At 35.3% G+C, this 16,130-nt stretch overlaps 1 protein-coding gene across 6 annotated transcripts in view; it reads right to left on the reverse strand.

Moving 5' to 3' along the window:
- Positions 1–305: 305 nt before the first annotated feature.
- The window catches only part of LOC131077307 (2-oxoglutarate-Fe(II) type oxidoreductase hxnY), a 134,529-nt gene continuing 118,704 nt past the window's right edge, over positions 306–16,130 (reverse strand). For 4 of the 6 annotated variants that reach the window (XM_058014774.2, XM_058014773.2, XM_058014772.1 and 1 more), the window contains exons 10-11: positions 1,047–1,126; positions 306–676 (exon numbers count right to left, since the gene is read on the reverse strand). In XM_058014774.2, coding sequence (XP_057870757.1) covers positions 598–676; positions 1,047–1,126 — 159 coding nt within the window. In that variant the 3' untranslated portion in view covers positions 306–597. Of the gene's footprint in view, positions 677–1,042; positions 1,127–16,130 lie in introns of those variants that run through there. The other 2 variants (XR_009113576.1, XR_009113575.2) reach the window with 1 other exon arrangement.

A 16,130-nucleotide genomic window follows, 5' to 3' on the forward strand; every position in this document is an offset into this window, starting at 1 on the left:
AAACTCATCAGCAAGTTATTGGGCGAGTGATTCGCGTAGCAAACTGGCTGGTGAGTACTCATGAGTTTTGCGAGTACTTGCAAGTTTTTCAACTATGGGTAGGATTGTATGCCTTATTGAACAATATCAAAGGTAAATGGAATAAACAATCCCTGTTTGAGCCTCCACAAAGGGGTTTCTCATAACCCAAATATGTGTCACTCCACGGTGACCTTAGGCTTAAACACGTATGCTAGTAGTCAACATTTTTAACCTTCTTAATAATTGCTAACAAGGATTTTATTTCCATTTCAAATCAAAAGAACTGTAACTGAAAAATTGAGTTGTATAATTCAAGAATGGATCCACTCTGCATATAGTGGTTTGTATGAAAATATAATGTGTGCAAATTTAACAAATCAATAAGCTACTACATACTAGTTTACCAACTGGCATGTTACCCTGTGAGCCATTAATCTCTTTCCTGCTATGAAATCAACCTATATTATACAAGGATTTTCAGGTACAATATATTTGCAGCCTGCTTATACAAGATACAAACATGTTCAATGTTTATCAAAGTCCCTTTCCTCCAACAGAATTGAACTGTATATGAGCTTAAGAATATTTACTCAAGTCGGTGTGGGTATCCTTGTAACGTTGCGATAAATACCGCTCACATGTAATTGGTGAATATCTGCCAAAGACAATAATAATAAAAATTATGGGTCCATTTTATCCTAGGAAACAGAATCTGAAATTAAGAATTTTATGAGAATATTGTGTTTATGAAGCACCAACTTCAAACGAAAAACATATTACACATAATTGTTTGTCAATATAAAAAAAGTAATATAAACTTCGGTACACCAAAACGTGAGTTGACAGACTTATTCTTTTAAGCCTTAATTCACAGATGTAATTTCATTTAATTTGTGTAATAAAAAATACCTCTATATTCTGGAAATGATATCTTTTGTAAATTTTAATTTTAAACTAAATTCAGTCTCCTTGAAAAGCATTTTTTCAAATCATCCTCTTTTATTAAGAAGATTCTTTTCACATACCTGGGAGGATTCAACTCCGAATAACAAGTTGGAAGGCATTCCACAAGGCAATCGTGGCTGGGTTCAATGAAGTATGCTATCTGTCAACAAAGCAAAGTGAGATGTTAATAATCCCCCATCTACTTTCCACATTTGGTTCATTCTAAGGCTTGATTCCAATGAAGTTCAATTGGTATTTCAAAGAACATGGGAAGTAATCATAGATATGACTATATCTAGAAAAAAGCTTCAAATTACAACCTTAAACTATATGATTCTTATAAAAAAATATTAATAAATAGCATGTAGCATACCAAAAAAACCTGTCTATTAAACCCAAAATGAGTCTTAATGTAAATATTTTGCATAATTAGCAGTAAGACAATAAGGCTTTGAAACAAACTCACAGTCACTTATGATAATATTAAGCCATTGAGTTAATGGAGTTAACATCCCCAGGTGCAAACATGGAATATGCACTAATGTCATGCTAATGAGTTAATGAGATCGACATCACCAACTGCAAACATGGAATACATACTAATGCAACCATGCATATAGAAACACATTATAATATGTAATAGGATTAGTCAATAATGTAATGGACACCATAGATACAAGACTCTGTGAGTTAGGCCCGGATTCTGTGAGTCCAGAACTGGGTCAGCTTTGCAGAGTCCAGAAGGTTGTGGACTCGGACTCGACCGAGTTTGGCCGAGTTTGATCAGACTCGCCAAGTGTGTCAGACTTGGCAAACTCGCCTAGTCCCGAAGGTTGAACTTTGTCGCACCCAATAGTGATTAAAAAGAAAAATAAAAAATAAAAATGAAATGTTCTCACTTGACCAAAAGATCATTATATTTGCCTCCCTACACTAAAAGCTCATTTTTATTGTTTGCAAACGCGAGGAGAGAAAAAGAGGCATTTGACAAAAATATTGAGGCATTGAAGAGCAGACCAGCAGATCAATTGATGAGGAGATAGTGATTGTTGATTGTTTGTGCAAATTAGTAGCTTGCATTGATGCATTTAAAGGAGTTAAAGAAGCATTTGGAGGAGGCCTCTACAAATTTAAAGGTGCATTTGTTCAATTTTGGAGCAAATTTGAAAAGGTAAGTTACATTTTTTTGTTGTTTTTTGATTTTTTTACTTTCATATTTCCATTTTATTGTACATTTGTTTTGCTTTTGTTTCACTTTATGTTGATGGAAAAAATAAGAAACCTTAGTTTTGTTTTTTCTTTATTTTATTTAGTTTTTAGTTTTAATTTAATTAGAATGTGTAGATGCTGAATTTTTTCATTTATAATATTTTGCAGCATAATGTCTCAGCTTACTGGTAGTGGAAGTGGTGCCCCAAAGGCATCCCTAGTTAGAAAGGATAAGGCTTGGAACCATGCCATCCCCAGATCAAAAAATGGAGAAGTAATATGTTTTCATCGCAAAATGAAATATAGTGGGGGAGGTATTAACCGGCTGAAATATCACATTGCACAAATAGAATGTCATGATGCCAAACCATGCAAAGTAGCACCCCCTAAGGCTATACGTGAAGTGCAAGCTCAATTAGAGGAATTTGAAGAGAAAAAATAATTAAAAAGGAAGCAAATGGAAGAAATGGCAAACATTGGTGGAGAGGCTTCTTCAAATCCTCAGATTCCATTTCCTGCATCTAGAAGTAGTGGTATTGTGAGTGTTAGCACTTGGATTCATAAAAATTAATCCACATTAGATTCATTTTTTTTTCCACGCACAACTCTGGGTGCCCAACCATCGCTTGAGAGCATGGATTGTAATAAGGAGAAGCATGACGCTGTAAAAAATGCAATTGGAGATTTTTGGATCTACAACACCTTTCCATTTCATGCAGCGAGGTACTCATTATTATTTTGATTTCTATGTCTTGATTTTTTTGCTTTTAAGAAATTTATTGTATGCCACATTGATTATTTTAATTTTTAAAGTTACAAGTAAAACTTAATAGTTAATAGTAAATACTTATTTTGTTTATTTAATTTGTTTTAGGTCTCCTTATTGAAAAATTATGGTAGATGTCATTACTATTTGTGGTCTGGGGTTCAAAGCCACTAATGATGAGGAGATAAAAAGTCCTATTTTGAGTCAAAAGGTGGCTGATGTCAAAGCCAGAATTATTGAGCACCATGAGGCATGGAGAAGTAAGGGTTGCACCATCATGACTGATGGTTGGACCGATAGAAGAAATAGAACACTACTGAATTTTCTTGTGCCCTCATTAGGTAATTGTACATTGTATTTTGTAAAGTATACTAATTTAGTGATTAAGATTTTTGATGTTTACTTTACTAAATCATTTTTTCCTTCTTTCTCAAGTAGCACAGTGTTTTTGAAGTCAATTGATGCTTCCGGAAAAATGAAAAAATGTTTGAGTATCTCTGTGGGGTGTTGGAGGTGGGTGAAGAAAATGTCGTACAAATAGTGACAGATAATGCAACAAATTATGTTTCTGCAGGTAAACTTCTTATGGAGAGGCACCCCCACTTTGTTTTGGACCCCTTGTGCCGCTCATTGCCTTGACCTCATATTTGAGTATCTTGGCAAAATTCCTTGGATTAAAACATGTGTAGAGAACACAAGGAATATTTGTAAATACATATATAATCATACCTGGGTCTTCAACCTTATGAGGTATTTCACAAATAAGAAAGAGTTGGTTCGTCTAGGAATTACCCAATTTGCAACAAATTTTATCACATTGCAATCCTTGCTTCAGTCCAAGACCGGTTTGAAATGCATGTTTGTAAGTGAGGAGTGGACCACATCATCATATGCAAAGACCATTGCAAGGATTGAGATGGTTGATCGGGTTTTTGATAAACATAGCTTTTGGCAATCGACCAAGGAGATTGTGCAGGTAATTACCAATTATATTTTTGTTCACACTTGTTTATGTAAAACTTAAAACTTAAATCTTAGTGTTTCAACTTTCACAATGATCACAGTTCATAGAGCCTCTTGTTGTTCTCCTGCGAGTTGTTGATGGAGAGAAGACTGCAATGGGTTACATTTATGAGGGCATCAACAAGGTGAAGGAGGCCATTAAAGCTATTTATTTAGGGAATCAGACTAAGTACGGTCCCATATGGGAGGTCATTGATCGATGATGGAACAATTTGCTTCACGGGCCTATACATGCAGCTTCCTACTACCTTAATCTCGCGTTCCAATTTCGCCCAAATTTCAAGGCCGATGACAAGGTGTGGAGTGGGCTCTATGAAGTTGTAGAGAAAATGTCACCTGATTCATCAGTTGGAGCACACATAGTCCATGAGATAGAGATGTTTAGGAATGCACAAGGAGAATTCTTTTTACGAGACATATGCAAGCAAAACCAAACAGAAATGATGCCAGGTAAAAATCTATTCAAGGCATAGTTTAAAATTTAAATCTTAAACTTTTCTATCTATAATTCTATTACCATTATCATAAACTCAAAGTTATAGAATATAAATGATGTTTTATTTTTTGTCATTTCAAATGCATGGTGGGAGATGTTTGGTAATAAGGTGTCAAATCTACAAAGGATTGCAGTTCGTATCTTGAGCCAGCCATGTAGTGTTTCAGGATGTGAGCGCAATTGGAGCATGTTCGAGCATATTCACTCCAAAATTGCAACAGGTTGGCGATGCAAAGGTTGAATGATCTTGTGTATGTTCATTACAACCTTCGCCTCCATCAAAGACAAATCTTGGGCACTGACACATCTCCTATCATTTTAGAGGAGGTTGATCCACAGGTAGAGTGGAACATTGAGGTTGATGATCCTATCTTTGGTGATGAAGACTTGGAATGGGTTGATCAAGTGGGTCGAGAGGCAAAGGCAGTAGCAATGGCAGAGGAGGCTAGAGCACGAGGAGACCCATTGGAGGACCCGAGGATGATGTGGATGAGGATGGGGTTGAACCTGAGACACGGGAAGATATCATGGTTGCAGAACTATCTAGGACCTATCTTAGGCGCACATGTGGGAGGGTTGCGGGGTCAAGTGGTCACTAATATTGGCTCCTTTGAGCCTTAGACTTCTAGGCTCTAGCTTTTATTTTGATATATGTTTTGAACTTTTGATGCCACAGATTTCATATTCCATGAATTTTGTAGACATTTGACACTATTTATATTTCTAATGTGTTATTTAGTTTAACTTATTTCCCCTAGTTGAAGCCTAAAATTTGCATTTATACTTATGTGATCAATGTAATTGTAAACTTATGTATGTGTTCAAAGTAGCTTCTATTTGATGAGATTATTGTGTCTTTAAGGTTTATTTATTAAAAGATGAATGAAACAAGTTTTAAATACTTAAAAATATTTGAATTTCTTGGGTTTGTCAATTTGTCGAGTCTTGGTTCAATTTTTGTCGAGTCTTGGTGCCGAGTTCAAGTCTCGGTCAAAAATCAGCTTGTCGAGTCTGAGTCTTGTAACACTGATGGACACCCTTTACCAATAATAGCCCCTCCAATGCATTTGTATCGGTATGGTCAAGTTTATTAAAATTCATGTATAGACTAGCCACGAGAGTCACCTTCTGTGTAGACATCCCATTAACTATTCCCTATGTCATGCATTCTTTCTGTCTTGGTTTATTACGGTCATTTCCTAATAGAATGTTATGGGTCAAGTGGTGCATATGGAATAATTTGTGTATCATGTGTATGATTTATTGTATCTACTATATTGACATCTTTATTGCATTTGATAGACCATAAAACCTAATGCACAGCTATAAAAGATCATAGGTAGAAGATATTTATGACAGATCTAGAGAAAAGTAAAGTCGGATTTGAAGAGAAGAACTTACAGATTTAAGTGTAATTGTTCATCATCCATTGAAAAGAACAATCATAAGAAGATAATGGAATAAGTAGAATCTATATGAAGATCATTCAAGGAGAAGTAAATAGACGTGGAGCAATAAGCATGACATATAAATGACCATCATCCTTTGAAGAAGCCACACAAATTATACAACTTTGATTTGGAAGTTGATGCTTCCTAAAAAGAGAGATTGGTGTCTCTTGCTAAGTTGGAGCTTAGGTTAAAAAGAAAAAAAAAAAAACTAGAGCTACAACTTCAAGAGGACAATCAATCTAATATGGAGTTAGTATGGAGTCTTGAAAAATCTGAAAAGGCGGGGTTTATATTGAAGAAGGGAAAAGGATTGAAGAAGAAATGAGAAACCAATTGGAAGTAAAGGAAGACGATTGTGAAAGGTTAAAATCTGAGATTGTTTCTTTTAAAAGGAATCTAGAAAAGACATCCTCCAAGTTGAACAAGAGCCTTAAGTTTGACAAGAATACCGAGGATTTGGATGATATATTAAATGAATAGATGTCACCATTCAATAAAAATGGGACTTGATTATAAAGAATATCAGAAGGAAAATAAAGAATAACCAAAGAGGTATATTGAAGCCCTATAAAAAAAGAAGGTAGCAAGAAGAGTCAAGTCCCACAAAAATAAAGCAATCCTCCAACGGATAACAAGAGATAATTCAAAAAGTCCTTCCCTCCAAGGCAAGCGCATGCATCCAGGTTCCAACAATCTTTCTATGGTTATTACTATTCATGTGATCAACCTTGTCATAGATCAAGGGACTATAGAACACATGTAAGATATGGTTGGAACAAGAATAGAAGGCCTTACAGATTCTCAAGTAGGAACTACAACACATATACTCCTTTAAAGAATTATAACTCATTTGTTCCTCTTGTAGATTATAATGTCATATGCTACAAATGCAATAACTATGGACATATGGCATGACATTGTGTAGAAGAGGTTTTATGAAACTATTTAGATAATTCGATGTATTAAACAAAGAAGACAAAAGCTCCCTAAATAGATTTGCAAAGACGATGTTTCTAAATGAAACAATCATGAATTGAAGACATAAAAGGAAACTTCCTAAAGCAACTAAGATGACCCTTAAAGAAACATTACAATATTTTAATAGCCTCCCTTAATGGTCATCGTTCTAACCACCCTATAGAAGACATAGGTCTTTTGGTCACAAATGCAAATAAGGCTGTCCCCTTCTGGTCACAAATGCATAGAGAAAGCTGCTCCTTTCTCTTTAGAATGCTCTGCAAAATGAGCCTACTGCTGAGACCCTCCTTGATTTTGCAAAACTTCCTTAAATGACCAAGACAACCAAAACAAACTAAGATTTGTCCAACCTGATGTTGGAAAACAAAACTGTCCCTCCCTGTAGCCAGAGATATCGATAATAGCAAGTGAAATTGAAACCACGATTTTGAGGAAAAATCGGCAAACCCTCTAAAGAGCAATAGACACGATTTTAGCAAAAACTGTAAAAAGATTTGCAGATCAGCACTGAGCACTATTCACCCTTGCAACTCCAAAACAAATTGCAAGAAACCATTGTTGTAGATGTTCGCCCCAATAACTCTAGGAATGACCCAAAACAGACTGCAACAAACCATGATTTTTGTGGCAAAAATCGTCAAACCCTCAAAAACTTGAAGTTACAAATCATCAATTTTTTCTTTGGGAAAAAAACTAATAAAAACCCTAAAACAGGGTCACCCATCATAATTTCTTTTGGAAAAAAATTATAAACCAAGAGTAACGAAATCCCACGCGAACAAGCAACTTCGCAAATTTCAGATGAAACACGAATTTTGAGGAGAAAAATCGATCAAAACCAAACAAATAATTTTTGAGGAAAAAATTATAAAAACCCATACAAATAATTTTTTAGGAAAAATTATAAAACCCAACAGATAATTTTTAGGAAAAAATTATTAAAAATCCCTATTAATTTTTTTAGGAAAAACATTACAAAAAACCCAAAATAATTGTTTTAGGAAAAAAAATTACAAATAACCCACCAAATATTTTTTATGGAGAAAAAATAGAAAAAGAAAAACTAATTTTTTACAAACAAAAATTAGAAAATGCATAAAAAACCACTAGAGGTTGCGCAAAAAAAAAGAAGCAGATCCAATATGCTAAAAAAACACCCAAATCACGGATGTGCAGCCATAAATAGGAATCGAGGACGTCACAAAAACTTTGTCTGCGGGAGGTGCTGTTGGAGAGCCGTGTGTATAAAACAATACGTTGTCACAAGAAATAAAAAATCGCGAGCAGAGAGGTTGCAGAAAACCCATTAGAAAAAAAAAACTACCTGTGCAAAACGCACCCACGAAAACAATACGCTGTCACAAGAAATAAAAAATCGCGAGTAAAGAGGTTGCAGAAAACCCATTAGAAAAAAAAAACTACCTGTGCAAAACGCACCCACGAAATAAACAGAATCCACATGCTTGAAGACAAATTCGTAAAAAAAACGAGTGTCGCACCAATTGTGGGTAGGTTCGTTTCCCATAGACAGCGCCAAAACACAGAGTTGACATGAAATCCATCATGTGCCCTTGGAGGGCCGAAAAATGACCAGATCCGTGCACCTAGAAAAACCTTCGTGTGCTCAAACAAGAGCCAAAGCCAACAAGGAAAACCAAAAGAAAATGCAAACTCAAATGAACATTAACCAAGATAGATTTTGACCTTGGAAATCATGCATTAAAGACGTAAACGCATGAATTTTAACTAAATATTTGAAGGAGTTGCCCTCATTTTCATAATAAAAAAATGGGGACAACAAGAAGTACAATGAATATCCCCCCCATAAGAGAGAGAATGAGGATAAGAATCCCCCCAATGTAGAAGTAGCTCTTGTGCCAATGATGAATGCCTGAAGATGGAACATGATCCACTACCTACAAACAACATTCCTCCCCTTTAGAAGAAACCAATCCACTGGAGATTTGAGAAGCCACTCCCATAAACTGGAAGATGTAGGAATCCAAATCCAAATATATGATGATGTCTCTGAAAACTGCTCATGTGTCACCAAATCCTTGGATGATGAAGATGCCACAAACCAATCAGGTACATGTCCAATTACAATAGAAGGTGACAAACAAGGAACCAATGGAAAATGCTTTTTGAACAAGCTCCAAAGACAAATATGATGTGACAATAGTTCTGCTATGACTATCATCAAATAAAAGAGATAAACCCTCAAATGTGTCCTCCAAATCTGAAATGTGAGACTCCACAAACAATGAAACAATGTCTATCAAATAGGAATCCCAATCAATAAGACACATAGATGAATTATCCCGCTTAACAGGAATAAGGGTCTCAATCAATGAAGATACAACATCTCAGTAGGTGAAGTAGCAACTTGAGATTTTAATGCACACTCAAGCAAGAGTTGAAAAGCATTATGTGAGAAATTAGGACACATTTAATGCCCATGTTGATTGCTCCCACAATATTTACACCTACAACCCTTATACATGATTCACTCCTTGAGATAATCTCCAAAACTGATACAAAAACAAAAACCCTCAATACAAAATTCAAATAGAGACTCGATTTGCATGTAGCCCAAAAAGGCAAGATTGAGATCTCTGAGTACTTAATGAAAATTCTGCAAAAAATGACCTGAAATCTAAATAGGGGACTTTGAGATCTTTTCAACAATGTATGGAAGTCGAAAAAATGGAGTTTGAATGTGCAAGATATGGCCCCAAAAGCACAGAATTGAAGGCTGACTTTGGAGGCCTGGTACTGAAAATCAGTGCTATTGAAAATCGGTGCAAAATCTGATCCAACCACCTGCAAATTAAGATTGGTGCCAAAACCAACTGTCCAATGATATCATTTTTGCCCAATTTCGACTCCATATGGCGAAGATATGAGCAAAACACTGAAGACTGCTTTTTAGGGCTTTGAAGGCTCGAAGGGACCCCAAAAATAGATTTTTTTTTTAAATAGCAACTTTCTAAAAATAGAAAGTTTGCTAAAAACAACAAGTTTCCAAGAATATAACTTTCCAAAAATAGGAACTTAGTGAAAATGGAAACTTGCTGAAAACGGAAACTTTCCAAAATTGGATTTTTTTGAGATTTTTTTGCAAAGAATTCCCCGATCTCTAATTTCGACAAATTGATAGGCAATTTTAGGGTTCTTTGGCTTGCTAAGCATGATGGTGACCTCTATTTTGCGCCAAAGTGCCCTAATTGTTCAACTACCCCTAGATTTTTCCTTTATTTTTGTGCCCTCAACCAATTTGATCCGATTTTTCAACTGCTCAATTTTTTTATGAAATGACAATCGATCTTTGGGCTTTTTGATGCTGCAAACACGATGGCAACCTCCATTTGAGCCCCAAGTGCACAAAAAATATACCTCAAGTTGGATCTCTCAAACATGTAGACAAGTAATTGACAAAAAAACTCAATACAATGTAGAAGTTGATGATCAACCACAGGAGCCAAGAATCATCTGCAAGCAAAACGCCTCTCACACAAAAGAGATCAAACAAAGATTGTATGCTCTATAACAACCAAAGAAATCTATAATATTGCACAATTCATTGGAGATACAATACTGAACGTACAATTACAATGAATGAAAGACTTGCTTTATAGAAAGCAAGAGATGCCCTAATCCTATAATTAGAAGAACCAAAGCAATGCAAAGTAAGAGCTAAATTAAGCTCAACTACAAGCTATTACAGCTAACTAGAAGTGCCTCTAAGTGAACTCAGACTAAAAAAAGCGTAACATCTAGATAAAATAAAGCACCTAAGTTTATCTTAAATGAAGATGCAATTAAAGGACCTAATTAATAAATAATTAGATAATTGTCCTGAAATTACTCCAACATTTGGATGGCTCCATTGGACTTCGAGAAGACACATGGTAGAATAGTATGGCCATTTATTATGTTAGTTTTAAGATCTATAGGCTTCAAGAAAAAAATTATTGAGGTTTTGTTTAAGATTCATCTTCACATGTGAATATTAATGGCACTCTATCTAATTCCCTCGTCCTCCATTCAACTATTAGACAAGGTTACAATTAGCTCCTTCACTTTTTAAATTTGATGTGGAAGAAATGCACTACCTTTTTGAGAGATGATTCAAATTTTCAATTGGCTCACTAATGAAGGACATCGCACTTCATAATAGAACTATATTAGTTGATATTAAATTTATTGATGTTACTTCTCTTTTGAATTGCCTTGAGGAAACTTCTTCTCAAAAGACTAGACTTGTATTATCTCAAGGTCTAAATTATCTGGTCAAAATTTTGTGGAAATCAACCAGTCTAAGAGTGCCCCCTGGTTCAACAAAATTGGGTGGGAATGGGAAGGGCCAAATAAATTGGTGAAACACTTGGGAATTTCTTTTTCTGTCTCTTCACTCTAAAATATGGAACTAGGTGCTTAAAATTTTGAAAAGAGATACTCTAAATGGCAAGGTCACCTACTCTTTATTTTTGGTAGATCTAAAATAAGTGTTATTTCCTTCAACTCGTGAGGGGATCAGATAAGTCTCATACTTGCATGTCAGAAGAAGTGAGGTAGGGGGCGACAGTAGAAGAAATGGCCCAAATTACCTTGCAAAATGTGTGCTATTTGTCTTATCAAATTGCACATCGACGGCGACCTGTGGTGCATGTGATTATTAAAATCTAGCACGACTGTAGATGAGTACAGATATTCACAAGGAAGGAAGTTTTTAGGCTTGCTGAATGGAAACGATAGTTGTGCTCGAATCATCTAGTACAAGAAATCTCTATATAATCTGCTTTACATTGCAAACCCCGACATTATTGGATGTGAAAGTGGTAGAACTTGGTGGTTTTCACTATTTCTATTATGGCGCACTTTGGCAAGATCGAATGCTCGAATTGTGAAGAAACCCTGGGAGTGCAAGTGAGGGATTTGTTCACCTGCGAAGAGTATGTGTACGATGTTGTTGAAGGTTTAGTTGGTATTACGCTAACCTTTGACAGACATTGGTGTGATTCACTCATTTATGAGGCTGTGCTGATGCCATTAGTGGATGTTATTGAATCTATGGAGAAAGTTGTCTAAGTGTTGAATGGTTTTGTAAAATCTGTCAATGGAGATAGTATTGCCAACTCCATATTAAGTCTGTTGGAGGAGCCCAAGGTGAGTATTCTAAAGACATACTTTCAGCCAGAATTATTCTTGCCCACGGAGGAGGAGGAGGAGGTCGAGGAGTCTAAGGATGAAGGGAGTGAGGATTCAGATAACAGTGAAAAGCATAATGCTAAGAGGCGGAGACTGGTGAAAGAAGAGGAGAAGGAGAAAAAGAGGATATTCAGTGAAAATGCTTGGGAGGTCTTCTGTTGTGCCGTCCTGAATGGCAACATTATGCCATTTAGAAGGCTCACAAATTCAGAGGATTGGTGGTTTCTTGACTAGTCAATAGAAATTGTGATTAATGTCGGTGAATTTGCAGCTATCATTATGCAAGATATCAATGTTCATGTATGATCTGTATTTGGTTGGTCTTATCGTGCCTTCTTAGCATGTATAAGTTCGGGTATTATGGTTTCAAGGTGGTGGTTGGGTTGTTTAGCTTTTGTTACTGTTTAGACTTAGATGTTGAAGGCAAACTGTTATGTAATCTCCTTTTGAATTAATATAGGGAGCTATCCCCATTAATGATAGCACTTACCATAAAAAAAAAAAGTGTTATTTCCTTTAGTATAGATTTGTAAGAACCCCTGCTTATTCTGCCCTTAATTTTCAGTTTTGATGGTTTGGCATTTTGTCAAACACTTGGCATGCAAACCTTTGAATTCTGATTTTTATGGGTTTGATATGAATTTCTGAGTTTGTTGATTGAATTTTGGATTGATTGTGTTGCAATTACATGTACCAAATAAGGGAGAACGTTAAAAACAACTTAACAATACCAAAGGAACCCTTTATTGGTGAAATATGAGGTCTGATTACAATGAAATGAGCAATGTAGAAGACCATATGATGATGAAACAAACTCAAATCTAGACTCCAACAAGTCTAAGATTTCTGTAGATAATTGGAAGGTCTGAAACACAATGCTGATTGCAAATTTGGTGATGCCAAAGTTCCAAACTCTCCAAAATATCCTCCAAACCCTAGCACAACTTAGCAATGAAAATACTAACAAACCCTTGCTCAAACAAATCTAAACCTGCTGTAAGCACTGCTCACGTCACTGTAGCAGCATTGTTCACGCAGCAGCTCACAGCATTGTTCATGTTACTGTTCATGGCACTGAGATCGCCCAGATCTGATCATAAATCAATGAAAAAATTCACATATTCTTCTAAGTTTTCTCCTCAACCCTAAGCGTCCAATCTCTACATGAAACCTGTAGAGTATTAACCTATAATTGATCCAATTAAGTACAAACAAAAACCCTGTATGGATTTCCCTCAACTATGAACTAGATTTCCATCCAATTCACGAATCTCCAGGGAGTTTTTGTTCCCAAACGTCTGATCTGCTGCTGAAACTCTTCCTCAGAGCTCAATTCCCAATTTGCTGCTGTAAAAATGAATGCTTGAATGGTGAAATGAGGCCTCCAAATGTTCTTTTATTGACTCCAAACCGTAATTGGACCCTTTTAGGGTTTTCCCTTTATTTTAATAAAGTTTATTTAAATTTATTTTCCTTTCTAAAGAGGTTCGAACCTCTTCAAGGGTCTTATTCTTCATTGTTGGAGATGTTGTCATTGATGTTAAAGAAGTAAAGACAAAGTTGTCATTGATGCCTCTCTTATTATCAAGATAAATGTTCCTATTATGTTCAGCTATCATCATGATTGAAAAGGTTGATTGTATTGTCTAAATTAAAGATTTAGACAATCATTGGTCTTGTGTTTGATCCCATACTTATGACACAAGAATACTTTATGAAGAAGAAGACATTCACAATGTATATGAGTATATGTGAGATATGAAAGTAGCAATTCAGATTAAGACAATAGAGATATATCGCCAATAAGAGATTGAGATGTGGAGCAATTATACAGATCCAAGTCTTATTCATTGAGCAGATTATAAAGAACAACGATAATGAAATGTGATCAGCTATTAATATAAAAGAAATTGACAGTGAATATAATTATAGACAGAGATATGTTAATCATGAACAACAATAATATTATTAGTGTTGGAGTATCAAAGGCTGCGATCATAAGAAAGGTGCAACTTCAGATTAAAGACTGAAGTAATTAATAATGGAGAAAGCGATTACCATTTTGAACAGGAGTTTGAATGAAGCATGGATAAAGAAAGACAAATCGACCATAGAAAGGCACCGAGTTAGTCAAAGATTGCTTCAGATTAATGACAGCGATTCAGAGATTAAGATTGGCCGACCATAGTGTAATATGTATTCACCCAAACAGAGATTAATAGAGTCGAATTTATACAACAATTTAAGACAAATACACGTGATCATAGATTAGTTGACTCATGTTAATTAAGTTCCAAAGATAACAATTTGTCTGAAGAAAGCAAAACAAAATTAAGAAGGCGGAGATCAATGAAAGGCAGCGACTACATCTGCTAATACATCGGTGAAACAAGTTGTGGATAGCAACGACTTTTTTACCAACTTAGCGACTAAATCAATGGCCCAAATTCCATATGGAGCAGTGATCAAACAGACTTGAACAAATTATACATGGCAGAGTGAATGAAAATCATCTATCAATTATAGTATGGGCATATTCATGGAAGGTGTCAAATGTGTATTAAGAATAGCGACTATTCAGATTATGATAATATTGGAGAATAAGCCCGATACATTGGAGAGTTAATAATACAAAAGCAATGCAGCGATAACAATCATGGACAGCGACTTCATCATTTAGTGCGATCTGATTAAAACATACAGCAACAGATTTAATAAGAAAGCACAGTTTATGTTGACGACGTAATAACTAATGATAATGATTCCTTAATTTTGTCAGAAGTTTTACTTACTGTGCTCAACATAGTTTGAGGGCAATATAGACAACAATACACATACATGGAGGCTGAATTCAGTGTGGTTGACTTCATACTGCATACAGAGGTGCGCTTTGATAAGGAAGAGTCAGTAAATATAATTAAGAAGGATCGATTCCACAGAATACAACGACTTTATGAACAACTTGAAGACAAGCGACTTGATTATGAGACAAGTCGCCTTTAGTTATGATTACGCATTGATTTAATATGCAACAAAGGTGGAAATGATTAACAGAAGACAACGACATTATCATCGTGGGAATAGCATTTCGCAGCAGTTGTAATATCCCCATCATTCCAATGCACGTAGACATGTGAGAAAGGAATTAAAGATGTTAAGGAGAGCAATGGTCAGTTTTTTCACAAGCAGATGTGCAGCGATTAAAATAGAGAAAAAAATAATACAGCGATTACTGAGATCACCAATTTAATAATAATGTGCAGCAACTGATGTAAAGGTGGAAACGTCAAAAGAAAACAGCGTAATGATTGATTCATTACAGCGACTAATTTCAGAAAATCGTTCTATATGTTGTGTCTGCAGCAAACACCGATTAAAATAAAACAGTGGCTAACAAATGATAAAATTAAATATTAACAAATTGTAGTGAATGTAAGGGTGCGATAGTTATAAGGAAGAGACATATCTAAAGTCAGAAAGTCGTGACCATATAGAAGGCGGTGATTACTTGTGTGAAGGAAGGTGACTCTTTAAGGGAAGTCGAAAGGTATAAAATCATATTGTGAATGGGATGTAATGTGTGTGCGCATCACATGAAAAAGAAATATATATTAAAGAAGTGTAGTGCGGAATACAATGCTGAAATAATAATTCAGTAAAAGAGTAATTTTCAGTTGTGTGGTGAACGTACGAGTAAAACATGTGAGTGGCTGTGTATATATATATATTTGAAGACAATCATTTTTATATACCAGATTAAGGGAAGGTGAGTTGTGTGTGAAAAGGTATTATGTGTGAATTATGAAAATATCAAAAAGGGAGTGAGCTGTAAGAGTTATATGCAGATTTATTATACCAGGCTGTGAGATTTATGGAAGGAAAGATGTGCAGATTTGTGACTAAGAATAGATACAGTTGTGAAAGGAATAGTTGCAGATTTATGAAGAAGAGTATATGCATGTGAGGAAGGAATATATGCAGATTTGAGAGGATCAAATTGTCCATCATTTGTTGAGATAGCAACATTATC

This window comes from Cryptomeria japonica, chromosome 6 (assembly GCF_030272615.1).
Source record: "Cryptomeria japonica chromosome 6, Sugi_1.0, whole genome shotgun sequence".
NCBI lineage: Eukaryota > Viridiplantae > Streptophyta > Pinopsida > Cupressales > Cupressaceae > Cryptomeria > Cryptomeria japonica.